Genomic DNA, 13,528 nt, shown 5'->3' with positions numbered 1-13,528 from the left:
CCATATCCTATCAGCATGGCCCTTCCATAACAAACGCTTAGGCTGTTTCATCCAGAAGACAATATCTTGCAGATTCATCAGAATGGCCACCTCGGCCGCGTTTTTCGACGACCAGGATACTTTTCCGGCTCCGGCTTCGATCATTGGGTATCGATCCCGATCATTTTCTGTCTGGAAAATATGCCGAGATCGTATCCTTCTAGATTGTTATATTCATCTAAAAGGCCCCATGCCTCCGAGGAAAAAGTTATTCCTACCTGCCATTCCTGTTCTACGTGGCTTGGCAGTGATACGGAGGCTGTAACCCGACCAGGTTCTCTCGCGCCTGCCAATGTCACCTCTCTATTGATTCTCCTCAAGATCCTCTGGACTGGAGCTTCGAGAAATTGCTACATAAAGTACCCCAGCGGCAGTTTAAAAGCATACACTCGGGGTGTGACAGCCAATTAAGGCGCCGAAAGGCCCTCGAGCGACACCTGACATGCCACTCAGATGAAAGGCCGTACACCTGCTGGGTGCCAGAATGTCACCGCACCTTCAAACGCGCGGACAATCTTAAGGCCCATTATACTACCCATGGCAAAACGGGCAGGCGCAATCACTACGTGGCAACCTTGGACAATATGAGTTCCGTCTACAGCCCGGAGTTTCGCGGTCAATTGACATTGGAGGGGTGGCTCATATATAAATAGACCAGAAATGAAATGCCCTGTCATTTAGGAGTAGTTGTTGATCTATTGCCTGGCAAATTTAGTGATTGACAGGAGAGTTACACTAAATATCAAAATACCCATCACTTTACTCTAAACTTCCCTCCCGGTTCTACCGGATCTCTTAGATCAACTGTCCATTTTTTCCTAAATTATGCGGTATCACCTAAAATTCAGGCATAACAACGTGATTTTGTTTCAGAACTTGCGGGACAAGCCTCACGTCGAAAGTCCTGCGCCACTTAACTCTGGTGTTCGTTGACCATGACCGCCGCCTGCGGTTCCAGGGAATCCGCATGATCATGGATGGCTTGCCCCCTCGTCATTTCGACTCACTGGTGGGGTCTGTGGCACTGAAGTTGAAAATTTCTTATCAATTTACTTAGCAGGAGTCAAACAAATACGTGATGGCCATTTGAAGAGACTAATAGCGAGAAAAGTCTTTGTTGATGGTGTGATGCCTACACCTACGACTGGCTCTGTTTCGTCCCACTACCGCAAATTAAAGGTGTCCGCTCAGATGCAGGCGCAGATGTCGAATATTCATCTGTAAGGCCACTGACCGTCGGGCCTTCAATCGTTGTGGGCAGCGTAGAAGGATATGGGAGTTGTGAGCTGCCGCGGGACTGGAAGAAAACTTCGGGGTGCTTGTGTATTATATGCCTCAGTCGCCCTCCGCGGATCTTCTTCATGAACGACGGCTGGTCGCGGATTCCCTCCAGTGCGAGATCCCACCCGTAATGGCGCTCCTCCCCAGGGACATCCAGCTCAGGACCCTTTGCGCGGTTCCATATATATATTATAACCCTGGAGATGACTTTATCCGGGATCAGACGAAGCATTACCCCTATCGGTACCGTAAGAGCCCCAAGCAACACGCTGACTGCCCACTGGGAGGGCTGGTCAAGACAGTGCACGGAAAAGGCTTGGCCACCGAGGAAAATGATCATGATCTGGCCACCGATGATGATGACCTGAATGAGAATGAACCATCTGTTGCTTAGGATGCCCTCCATAATATTTAGACGGTTGTCAATCCGACGACAGCTGTAGGTATCAGTCAGTAAGTGATGCTACGGGGAAGGAACCGCACTACTTGCTTGTACTGGTTGAATATCTGCATGAATACAAAAGTACTGAACACCACTGTCTGCATATACCTGCTATCCCACCTTGGGAAGAGGGATTGGCCTTTAAAGTGCAGGACGAGTGTCACAGCCAGTTGATAGATGGCCTGTCCAACGATCATCTTCCACATTGTCAAGGTGATTAGTGGCGCAGATTTGGGATCAGGTTTGCGATCGAGAACGTATGCTGAAGGTGGATCCGTCGCTATAGAAAGATTAGGAACCTTGGAAAAGTCCAAAATATGGGAAAAGAATACCAAGTGCAAGAGCGGCGAAAGTGTCCATGATGAGATTGACCCACAAAAGCTGCACTGCGCTGAGGACAGAAACTTCATCATTACTGGCAACAGCCGAAACAAAGGTGAGAACGACAGCAGTGATGTTAACGGTGATTTGGAACTAAATGGTAGTCAGTTTCTGGTCTTGGAGCGGGTTATGGTAATGTTACCTGAAGGAACTTTTTGACGGCGTCATTAACCGTACGTCCCCATGCTATCGCCTTGACAATTGATGCAAAATTGTCGTCCATTATGATAATATCTGACGCCTCCTTCGCAACTTCAGTGCCTGTTACGCCCATTGCGAAGCCAACATCAGCAGTCTTAAGTGCCTGCGCGTCATTTGTCCCATCCCCAGTCACGGCGACGGTCTCGCCAAGCTCCTTGAGCTGGCTGACCAATATGTTCTTGTCGTCTGGACTTGACCGAGCGATAATCTGCAGATTTGGGATGAGCTCGTTTATCCGATCATGGTTCAACTGGCGGAATTCAGGCCCTTCGATGATGATACCACCAGGCGTGTAGATGCCGCATTGCTGGGCGATGGCTTTCGCTGTGTTAATATTGTCGCCAGTCACCATCCTGACAAAAACTCCGGCGCGCTGACACTGGCGGACTGCGTCGGGGACTCCTTCGCGGACGGGGTCCTGGATGCCGAAGATGCCTATCATCGTCATATCCTTGAATATTGGCTCAAAGTGTGCCATTTCGCCGTCATTTTCGTGCGTCGGTGTCCCATGTGGCGGCCAGTTTTCAAAGTCCCGGTGCACAAGCGCAATACACCTCAGAGAGCGAGACGCGTAGTTCGTGATAATGGTATCTAGCGCGAGTCTATTGACCTCGGAGAGCGGTGTCTCCGCCAGACCCTTGGTTGCATCTTGCACGATCTGTGTCGATTGACGGAGTAAGATCTCTGCAGCACCTTTAACCAACATCCGATACTTTCTATTATTCATCGAAACAACCACCGCCATGCATTTGCGACTTGAGGCGAACGGGAACATCTGCACGATCTTCGCTTTTGCTCTCTCCTCGCCCACTGGTCCAAGCCCGAGTTGCTCTCGCGCGAATGACAGCAACGCCGTCTCCGTCTTCGATCCAATAAATGTCGTCACTCCGTCACGCTCACCTTCGAATGAAGTTGAGTTGAGAACGATTGATTGGAGCAAATGCTTTTTGAACGATGGTGCAAGCGAGGATATAAAACTAGAGGCTGAAAGAGGCCCTGAGCCTGCCACGCTGGCCGCATCGCTCGAATACGGTTGCTCTCCAAATTGTGACGTGGTACTTAGAGTCGCAGCCACGACACTCATCTTGTTCTCGGTGAGTGTGCCGGTTTTGTCGGAGCAAATGGTTGTGGCATTTCCCATGGTCTCACATGCCCGGAGCAAGCGCACGAGGTTGTTGTCCTTGATCATCCTTGTTGTTGCAAAGGCGAGAGCGAGGGTGACCGCCAATGGCAGCCCCTCTGGCACTGCTACAACGACGACGGTGACGGCCACAATAAAAATCCGCAGAAAATCCTGGCCTTTGGCCTCTGCACCGCCTTGAATGTCCTTGAGGCGGACTAGAAACTTGATGAACAGCACTATGAACAGTGTCAGGCCTGAGGCAAGGCCGACCTTGGCAATATAATCTGCCAGCACGTTTAGCTTGACTTGTAGCGGGGTCGTCTCGCCCTCATCCTGGAGAGACATCATGGTTCGGCCGTAGGTCGAGTGGATACCGGTCGCAGTGACCAGAAACGTCCCCATACCCTCTTCAACCTTAGAACCCGACATGATGAATGGATCTATCTTCTTCAGGTCGTCGTTCTGTTGAACTGCCCTGTAGGCTTTGTCGCCAGGGGTTTTTCGAAGGAGGTCTGACTCGCCCGTTACCGATGACTCGTCACATTTGACACCCTGTCCGTCAATCAGGATCCCATCTGCTGGGATTATATCTCCTGGTTCCAGGCACATCACGTCCCCGACCATAATATCATAGGTCGACACCTCCGCCCTCTTGCCCGATCGAATCACTTTGACATACCGATCCTCTTTCTTCTGGTTAAGCTTCGCGAATTGCCGTTCTTTCTGGCAATCATTCGCCGCGCCGACGGTAACGACAACAACGATGGCAACAATGATCGCTGCTCCTTCCACCCATTCCACGCCCGTGCCTCGCACAGATTGCGGAATACCAACGGCAAGGGACACAGCAGCGGCAATTGATAGAAGAATGAGCACCCTGTCATTGTACGCGATCCAGATGAGCTCCCAAATAGATTTGAGCTTCTTCTCGGGAAGCTTGTTGATTCCAAACACACGCCGCCGATCCGCAAATCGGTCCTGTGGCCACTTAATTGCTGATTCTTCCAGGCTAGCATCATGCGGTGGCAGGAAGGTTCGTACACCCACCCGGTCAAGACTCCCCGTGTCGTCCAACACGGCCTCGTCAATGCTCAAGCCGCTCAGCACGTCAGTTCGCAGACCTTCTTCAAGCCCACTCATGCCACCTAGAGCGCTAAATGCGCTGAAACTCTTGGGGTTTAGGAGCTTTTTCAGCTGGTCCAGCGAGAAGGCGAACTTCTTGTTCGCCGCTTCGAAATTGGACTCCCTGCTGAGTCCTGGTTGGAGCGTACCACCATCATTGCCGGAATTCCCTCTACCCAACGATATGTGAGATGATGCAGGAGTATATGTGTCTCTGCCTTGGCTAATAAGGTTTTGAGGAATGATCTCTGACTCTACTGACTTGGCACGAGACTGCGTAAAGGGTACGGGCACTAGATGGGTATTCGAGTCGGTCATGCCGGCTTGGTGCGAGAATGCATAAGTGCCCTAAACGATTTGATAGCTGTTATTTTTGTATAGAGGCAGTATGGTAAAAATGAAAAGGTTCGAATTTTAATATTTGGAATGGCATCGAGCTCGATAGTGGGGTAACAACGACGGTATCGGATTTGTCATCTGCCTCTTTGGAAAACAATACGGAGTATTGACCTCATAATGACCAACAGTCACCTAACCGCCAATCAGTTGATCAGAAGATTTCCGCTCCATTCCAATTAATCTGTTCTCGGAATCGAGACGACTAGCTTTCAGGATTGACAGTACATCATTGAAATTAGCCACGTTATTCACGTCAGTCACAACACTCAACAACCCAAGCCTGTGGCTACTACCATGCGATCCCCATCAGCCAGACCTTGTTCACTTCTGCGGGTCGGTCAGGTTTTTAGGGCTTGCCATCACGAACTATGCCAATCCAGCACTACAAAGAGAACTACTCCAACTTCTGTTGCTACCAGGTTTCATGATGATTTTGGATCAGTCCCTTTGGACACGGACCTGTCAGGAAAGACAAAAACTGGGCATAGATGGGAAGAAGCCCTGGCTACATTGAGCGAGGCTGCGGTAAGCTTCCACAGTTTGAATTATCCTGGATACAAGAACCTTCCACTGACAGGTCATTGTCTCTAGATTAGGGCAGATCAAGAAGACGTTAATCTCAACCTTCAGCCTCGAGTGAAGAAGGCCCAGACCCCATCGACGGAAAATAAAGCGCCGAAATTAGATAAAACGTGACTACGCGTTGGGATAAACCGAGCGGATGATCTGGTAAGATGTCTTATTCGCAGACAACTGATAATAATGGACTATTGCTCTACAATTCATACAAGTGTGACCTGCAAAATACAAAGTCAGCAGCTCATGCGGTGGTTCTTCTGGGGGAGTTAAGGACTCTAGTATCATCTGTGGAGGGTACAGTAGGCCATGAACCACACTCCACCATGTATCCCTGAGGTTAGAGATTGGTATTATGGAGCCGCGATTAAAGAGCCTCGTTTTGAGTACGAAGATAATGGGTAATAAGATAAGGCTTAAGACCCATAATAAGATGCCCCGGAGTTAGACCATTATTTCTGTCCTGATACCTCGGGGCACACCTGGAGATACCATGATCAATAATTATAATCATCGGAAGGTAATAAAGAGAGAATGTCTCACTTTTTTGAGAGGAGGCTTTACAACAGACTGTCATTCGTTTTTGATGTTGTGCTCTGAATCTTGCGCGCGGGTTGAAGAGTACTTCAGGAAGAAGACAATCATCACTTGGTAAAAGGATACCGTCAGCCATGAAATTTCAGATCATATTGGAGACACATTAAAGAAGTACAAGCGCAAGATGCAATAGTCAGGGCAGCGCGACGTGTCAACATCCATCTGATACTATCGACTGCGGTCTTCCCATCGCTGTTTAGTGACACACTAATTTTGTAATCGAGCTCTTGTAGCAAGGTGTCGATGTTCCGTTGGTCCTCTCGGGTGGCAATGCTGTAGTCAGTTAACATACCCTTGATATTATCCTTCATGTCAGCAATTTCCTTGGTGAGACGCTGCGAGAGAGTATCATATTCTTGCTCCAATTGTATCCGTGAAGCATGTTGTCTTTTAGTTTCCAAATTATAAGCTGTTTGTAAGGACCATCACAATTCTGAGCAGGCTGCCTTGAATTGGTAGGGCTCGTTGTCGACAGTGGATTTGGAAATCAGACATTGTTTTGCGATATCGATGTTCTTTTGTAGGATATGTTGGATAGCTTTCGTGATTGTCACCGATTGCTCATTTGTAAAGCCGCCGTTTGTGAGATCACGAACTACGAAATAAGTATCGGGTTGATACTCGCTACGAATTGGTATCGGTCGTGGGGGTTTGTTGTGTGGTATTATTAGTCCAGGGGGGGGGTCAGATAGGCTGAGGGGGTGGGCATGTGGATTGCATCGTCAAACGCGCCCTGGTTCGGGCAAGGAGATATATGTGGCTTTTTGCTTTCCGTCCGTACAAGACGAGCGGAAGAGGTAGAGGTATCTTGGGCCCCATCATTGCCCATTGCATGCTCCTCTTGCTGCTCTGAATTTAACAACGAGTTGCCTTGCTTCGAATCTAGAAAAGCTTGCTTATCGAATGATGTTGAAAAGAATGTAATTGTAGTCACCCTTTTGGCATCTTCAAGCTGCTGGTCTGGCAAAATGTTGTTCCTCTCACTGCTGCTTTGATCGCCTTCTCCGGACAATGTGACTTCGTCGAGCTGGCTGGATGAACCGTCCTTCGATCGCCTGCATGGATGGAGGCTTGGCTTGGCATATGAGCAGTTGTACTGTGGATGCACTTGTTGATTGTATTGTAGACTAGTATAGAAACCGGCGTGAAGGCTAGAGCCACCGCTGAAAGGAAATCGAATGGTGCGGCCGGAAGATCTTTATATGACTGCGCGACGCGTATGAAATTTGGATGGAGAAATGGAAGCCTCGGGGTCACCATAATACCATAAGCAAAAGCTCAGATAGAGTATTGCGCTACAGAGAAAACGAAGTGTAAGGTCCACCACAATGCAGTTACCTCGTACTCCGGAATGGTAGTCAAGCAGTCGGGTGTCAATAATAACAAGAAAATATACGGCTAGACAAAGATATTGCCAGGGTGCGCATTTCTGACTCATAAAGCAATTATATATCCACCACTGGACGACAACTTCATTTGACATTCCAGGTAATTTATTTCACTTTATTCTACCAAGGCTCACGTGCAACTAGAAACATTGTTGGTAGGTGAACTATAATGCAGACCGTACTCATTAGACACCAGCTCTGGGGTGTCTTCGTAATGATGTAACATCGTGTGGCGCACAAGGCAATATTACTGGACAAAGGCTTACCTCACTCCTGTATATTTGCCAATCTCAGGGAGAATACCGAGTCATATATGTGAGAACCCCAACGTGAGCATAATCATTTAGGATGTCACACACTATCTTCACCACCCACCTACCTGTAGGAAACTAAAAAGCAGAGCCTTCGTATATTATAAATTGACTCTTATTAACTGGCAGTTGACGAATAAGATCCAAGGATACAGAGGAAAAGCAGCGAAGTATCAATGTGGAGCTTACAAACGTACGCAGATGACAGTGGCGTAGTAGATGTGACGTCATGGACTGTCCGAAATCAACAGCAGAACAATGGATCAAAAGATACCATTTTTAATTAATAGGAGACAGTAATACAAGGATAGCCCTCGGGTATAAAGGGATTAAGCGTTCCCGAAATTCAAAAGTCCCAGGGAAGAATACCCCTTAACAATGTTTCTTAAAACAAATAGTTCAATCAACTGACTAGTCAATTTGGTTACTTAACCTAAGTAGCATTGGTCATCATGAATACCTGGCAGAGTGAGTTAACTAGTTATACGACCTGACTTATCCCCCCGAAACCTCTAACATTAACTGTAGGTCTTTTGGAATAAAGGTACAACATTCTCCGTATATTAATCAGCAAATCTTGCTAATGGCCTCGTTGCTGGCTCTAGCCTGATTTCTAATGGGGCGGTGACATATGCTGCTCTCTTTGATGCCGAGAATGGGGGAGTTTGGGCGATCTCACCTGGATACAGCGTATGTCGTTCTGATCAACCATATCGCTCCTATTTATGTGCGCTGCAGCTGATGAGATAGATAGGTCCACCAAGAACAACTCCATGGTCCGATCGATCTCTTCAAGAACCCTAGATCTGTGTTCGCACAAGGCATTGTTGTGAATGGCAAAAATTACACGTGTATCAAAGCTTATGATAATTTTATATATGGAAGGACGGTAATTCAGAATTTTTGTCTTTTTTTTAGTACGGTGTACTAATCAGATAGTGAGTGAGGCAGGTGTTGCTTGTGCTAAAACAGACAATTTGATCATTTTTAGCTTACTACGATGAGAGAAACCAGCCCGGAGAAGCTACCCTGGCTGTTGAGAAAACAGCAGACAAGTTTAGAGAGCTAAGATACTAGATGCTGATTTATACATTTACCTTATCGAAGGAAAGACAATCAGGTTCAGAACGGGATTTAGTGGGCGGAAGGACACAACATATTTTTAAACTAAGTAAAGTGGCGTCGAATGTTATTTGATATAAATCTCAGAGTATCTCAGAGGACTTCATACCCCAGGCTCATTCCTACAAAGGTTTGGTGACAATTTGAGGCGGAAGAACAGGAGTTAGTTAACCCGATGCTACGCCGTTTCACGTGTAAATATCGTAAATGGAAATGTGCGTGGAACCAAAGCTCTAATGAAATATGATGCGAGGAGGTTTACGCACCGGAAACAACTGCCTGCGAGAAAGTTTTGTTGAAGTCGATGATGACTTCCTTGACCTGAGCTTCCAGGCCATTGCTAAGTTTGCCTTCATCTTGGATCCTGGAGAGTATCTCTGGCTTATTGTTTTTCAAGTGGGCAAGGAGCTCAGCTTCCCAGCGCATAATCCTGTTAACAGGTATATAGTCAAGAAGGCCATTAATACCAGCGTAGATCAAGGGTACCATCTCATTGACAGCCATTGGAGCGTACTGCTTCTGTTTCAAAAGCTCTGTTAGACGCTCACCACGTCTAAGCGTTTGCTTGGTGGCGGCATCCAAATCTGAACCTAGCTGAGAAAAGGCAGCAACTTCACGATATTGGGCCAAGAAGAGCTTGAGGGAACCGGCGACCTGCTTCATAGATTGAAGCTGTGCGGCAGAGCCAACACGAGACACAGATAGTCCAACATTGACCGCAGGACGGATTCCCTTGTAGAAGAGTTCAGATTCCAAAAATATCTGACCATCTGTGATGGAGATCACGTTGGTGGGGATGTATGCAGAAACGTCACCACCCTGCGTCTCAACGATAGGAAGGGCAGTCAGAGAGCCCCCACCTTGCTTATTATTCAATTTTGCGGCACGCTCCAAGAGACGAGAATGGAGGTAGAAGATATCTCCAGGGAAAGCCTCGCGTCCAGGAGGCCGACGAAGCAACAGCGACATCTGGCGATAGGCAACTGCATGCTTTGACAAATCATCATAGATGATGATGGCATGTCTGCCGTTGTCTCGGAACCACTCCCCAATAGCACAGCCAGCGAAGGGCGCAAGGTATTGAAGAGGAGCAGCTTCTGAAGCTGTAGCTGCGACAACGATCGAATATTTCATGGCATCATTCACCTCCAGGGTCTTGACAAGCTGGACCACCGTTGAGCGCTTCTGGCCGATAGCAACGTAAATACAGTACAGCTTGTCAGTCTCGGCGTCGGAGCCATTCCATCTTCTCTGGTTTAGTATAGTGTCCAGAGCGATGGCCGTCTTCCCAGTTTGACGATCCCCGATTATCAGCTCACGCTGACCGCGGCCAATGGGTACCATGGCGTCAATTGCTTTTAGGCCAGTCTGGATGGGCTGGTTGACGGAATGGCGAGGTAGAATACCAGGGGCCTTGAGCTGAGCCCGGCTCTTCTCGGTGGTTTTGATGGCCCCTTTTCCATCGATGGGATTTCCGAGTGCGTTCACCACTCGACCCAGCATCTCAGGGCCAACAGGAATATCGACAATCTCGCCAGTTCGCTTGACAATCTCGCCCTGTTTGACGAGGCGATCCGAACCAAAAAGGACGATACCGACACGAGAAGCTTCTAGGTTCATGCACATACCCTTCACACCGGAGGCAAATTCGACAAGCTCTTCAGCTTGAATGTTAGTCAATCCATGTGCACGAACTATACCGTCACTGACAGACAAAACTCGGCCTTCCTCTGGAAGGTCAGATGTCTCCTTAATGTCGTGTATCCTCTGCTGAAGCATCGAAGAGACTTCAGTGGATGGTTTGGCGTTAGTAGCGTACGAACAAAGCTGCTTGTGAGAAGATATTAAACCTGCTGTTGGGCGGTCGAAGCATCTGTTAACCCTAGCGGTGCAAGCATCATTGATGGAGCGACTAAATAGCCGCCATGTGTGTTTAAACATGCCTAGATAGATTTCCCAACATAAGGATTCAGATCGTCAGGAAAAGCTAGAAGATAGTGTCAAGGTAACGACTACAGTCATGATGATGTAACTAGCCGCCCACAATGAGTGCGTGGGGTCGGTGTGGGTGGGTGGCACAGCCGCACAGGTAATTAATGATTTCGCGCAACACCAATATTTGAAACCTTCAGTATAAATGGCAGCGCCTGACCGCAGTCAATTTGCAATAATCAACTTCACGATTCTTAATTTGGTGCCGTTCTGTACCTGGCATATAAGCAAGCCACAGCCAACGAAAGGCCCTCAAGTCGCCGCCAAGTTAATGTATTGATTTTCTCCGACACATCTTCGACCGCATTTTTACAAGTTTTCACAAAATACCTCACGTACCACAACTTCCGGTACTTACGAAAACATATGCGATGGCGTCGAGGGTTGAACAGTTATACAAGGAAAATGGCCAAACCGGCTCAGTATTCTCTATTTCAGGACCTATTATTATTGCAGAGAATATGCGAGGCAGCTGTATGTACGAGCTTGTAAGTGATTATGAGTCCAACATGCTAAGAATTTTTTGACTAACTTTTCTACAGTGTCGGGTAGGTTACGACTTTTTAGTCGGAGAAATCATTAGAATAGAGCACGATAAAGTTACCATACAGATCTACGAGGAGACAAGTACGTTTTTATCCGTTCGTTACTCACTTTCCGCTGCTGACGTCATATGACCGGACCGGCAGGTGGTGTAGCAGTTGGTGACCCTGTCATCGGCACAGGAGAGCCTCTGACTGTCGAACTTGGGCCTGGACTGATGGGAACTATTTACGACGGAACCCAAAGGCCTCTGGAGGCTATTTCATGCCTGACAAAAAGTATTTATATCCCACGTGGGATTGACGTTCCTGCACTTAACCGCGAAAAGACTTGGGACTTCAAGCCGGGAACATTCAAAGTTGGGGATCACATCACTGGCGGTGATATCTGGGGAAGTGTATTCGAGAATATCCTACTTGATGACCACAAAATTATGCTTCCTCCGCGTGCAAGGGGAAGGATCACGCGAATAGCGGAGGCGGGTAGCTACACAGTTATCGAGAAGCTTTTGGCAATCGAATTCGATGGCAACGAAACAGAGTATAGCATGATGCATGTTTGGCCGGTACGCGTTCCTCGACCCGTCACGGAAATTTTGTGCTGCAATTCCCCTTTTTTCACCGGGCAGAGAGTCCTCGATGCTCTCTTCCCATGCGCACAGGGCGGCACGGTATGTATCCCTGGTGCGTTCGGAAGCGGCAAGACGGTCATCAGCCAAAGCATTTCCAAATTCTCAAACAGCGATATCATTGTCTATGTTGGATGTGGTGAGCGTGGTAACGAAATGACAGAGGTTTTGGTGGAGTTTCCTCGGGTATGTTAAGAATACCGTACCGGTCCTCGAGAATTGCTATTCTAATTCGAGGCATAGCTGTCCATAAACAAGGATGGAAAGATGGAGTCTATAATGAGCCGAACTTGCCTGGTAGCTAACACCTCCAACATGCCTGTCGCCGCCCGCGAGGCTTCAATATATACCGGTATTACTATCTCGGAGTATTTCCGCGATCAAGGCAAAAATGTAACGCTAATGGCGGATTCTACCTCTCGCTGGGCCGAAGCTTTACGTGAGATTTCTGGTCGCCTCGGGGAAATGCCTGCAGACCAAGGGTTCCCTGCCTACCTAGGTTCCAAGCTGGCTTCATTCTATGAACGTGCAGGGCGAGCTCTGGCTATCGGCAGTGCGAAAAGGACGGGTAGCATCAGTATTATAGGTTCAGTGAGCCCTCCCGGTGGGGATTTTTCAGACCCCGTCACTAGCTGCACCCTTGGTATTGTTCAGGTATTTTGGGGTCTGGACAAAAAGCTCGCGCAGAGGAAACATTTTCCTTCCATCAACATCTCCTTATCTTACAGTAAATACTCAGCAGTCTTAGAACGGCACTATGAGAAGCACCACCCTGGGTTCCCACAGCTAAGGGACAAAATGAAGAAGCTTCTATCGAACTCTGAAGCTTTGAGACAGCTCGTACAACTGGTCGGCAAGGCTGCACTTAATGACCACGACAAAATTACACTTGATGTGGCTTCAATGATTGAAGAAGATTTTCTACAGCAGAACGGCTATAGTGATTATGACCAATTTTGCCCTCTCTGGAAAACCGAGTATATGATGAAGGCTTTTATGCTTTTTCATGATGAGAGCCAATGGGTCATTTCCCAAGGCCACAAATGGGTAAAAGTCAAAGAATCCACCGCCACTACCTGGTCGGCACTTCGGAATATGAAATTTGAAATACCCGATGACGAAGCCACGGTGACAACAAAGGTGAGAAATTAGTCCCAGTACGGTCGTTAAGCCAATTTGACCCTTTAACAGTACAAAGATATTCTGCGCACAATTTCTGAAATATTTTCCTCATTCCTAACGAGCGAAGTTGACACTGAGGGACGAGCAAAGCCTTCAATATGCTAAGATGTCAAGTATGTTACATGCCAGCCAATTATTTATCTTCCTCACTTCTGTTTGTCGGTCCTTATCGGGTAAATTTGTCAACCCAAAGCCCGCTGT

The 13,528-nt window shown here is 47.7% G+C and overlaps 4 protein-coding genes across 4 annotated transcripts; 1 reads left to right on the top strand and 3 right to left on the bottom strand.

Annotated features, from left to right (window-relative positions):
- Positions 1-1,177: 1,177 nt before the first annotated feature.
- Positions 1,178-4,907, bottom strand: N7509_000281 (cation-translocating P-type ATPase; the record flags this gene model as incomplete). Its single annotated transcript, XM_056624928.1, has 4 exons — positions 1,178-1,757; positions 1,871-2,042; positions 2,095-2,236; positions 2,286-4,907. The coding sequence occupies 4 exons, from the start codon at positions 4,905-4,907 to the stop codon at positions 1,178-1,180; spliced, it is 3,516 nt and encodes a 1,171-aa protein (XP_056493510.1).
- A 1,230-nt stretch (positions 4,908-6,137) lies between these two features.
- N7509_000280 (CCDC90 family protein) lies at positions 6,138-7,421 on the bottom strand (the record flags this gene model as incomplete). Its single annotated transcript, XM_056624927.1, is given in 5 exon segments — positions 6,138-6,211; positions 6,277-6,548; positions 6,591-6,854; positions 6,890-7,188; positions 7,203-7,421. 5 exon segments carry the CDS (start codon positions 7,419-7,421, stop codon positions 6,138-6,140), a joined length of 1,128 nt encoding a protein of 375 aa, XP_056493509.1.
- Positions 7,422-9,240: 1,819 nt separating this feature from the next.
- N7509_000279 (F0F1 ATP synthase subunit alpha) lies at positions 9,241-10,761 on the bottom strand (the record flags this gene model as incomplete). The annotated part of the gene is made up of 1 exon (XM_056624926.1): positions 9,241-10,761. The coding sequence occupies one exon, from the start codon at positions 10,759-10,761 to the stop codon at positions 9,241-9,243; it is 1,521 nt and encodes a 506-aa protein (XP_056493508.1).
- A 584-nt stretch (positions 10,762-11,345) lies between these two features.
- N7509_000278 (H(+)-transporting V1 sector ATPase subunit A) lies at positions 11,346-13,432 on the top strand (the record flags this gene model as incomplete). Its single annotated transcript, XM_056624925.1, has 5 exons — positions 11,346-11,462; positions 11,517-11,601; positions 11,664-12,331; positions 12,389-13,285; positions 13,337-13,432. The coding sequence occupies 5 exons, from the start codon at positions 11,346-11,348 to the stop codon at positions 13,430-13,432; spliced, it is 1,863 nt and encodes a 620-aa protein (XP_056493507.1).
- Positions 13,433-13,528: the final 96 nt, after the last annotated feature.

The sequence above is a fragment of the Penicillium cosmopolitanum genome (genome assembly GCF_028827165.1).
Source record: "Penicillium cosmopolitanum strain IBT 29677 chromosome Unknown utg000003l:1.0-3747932.0:1.0-3751027.0, whole genome shotgun sequence".
In the NCBI taxonomy this organism is placed as follows: Eukaryota; Fungi; Ascomycota; class Eurotiomycetes; order Eurotiales; family Aspergillaceae; genus Penicillium; species Penicillium cosmopolitanum.
The sequence above is the reverse complement of the archived record's forward strand: the minus strand, read 5'-3'. Positions and strand labels throughout refer to the sequence as shown.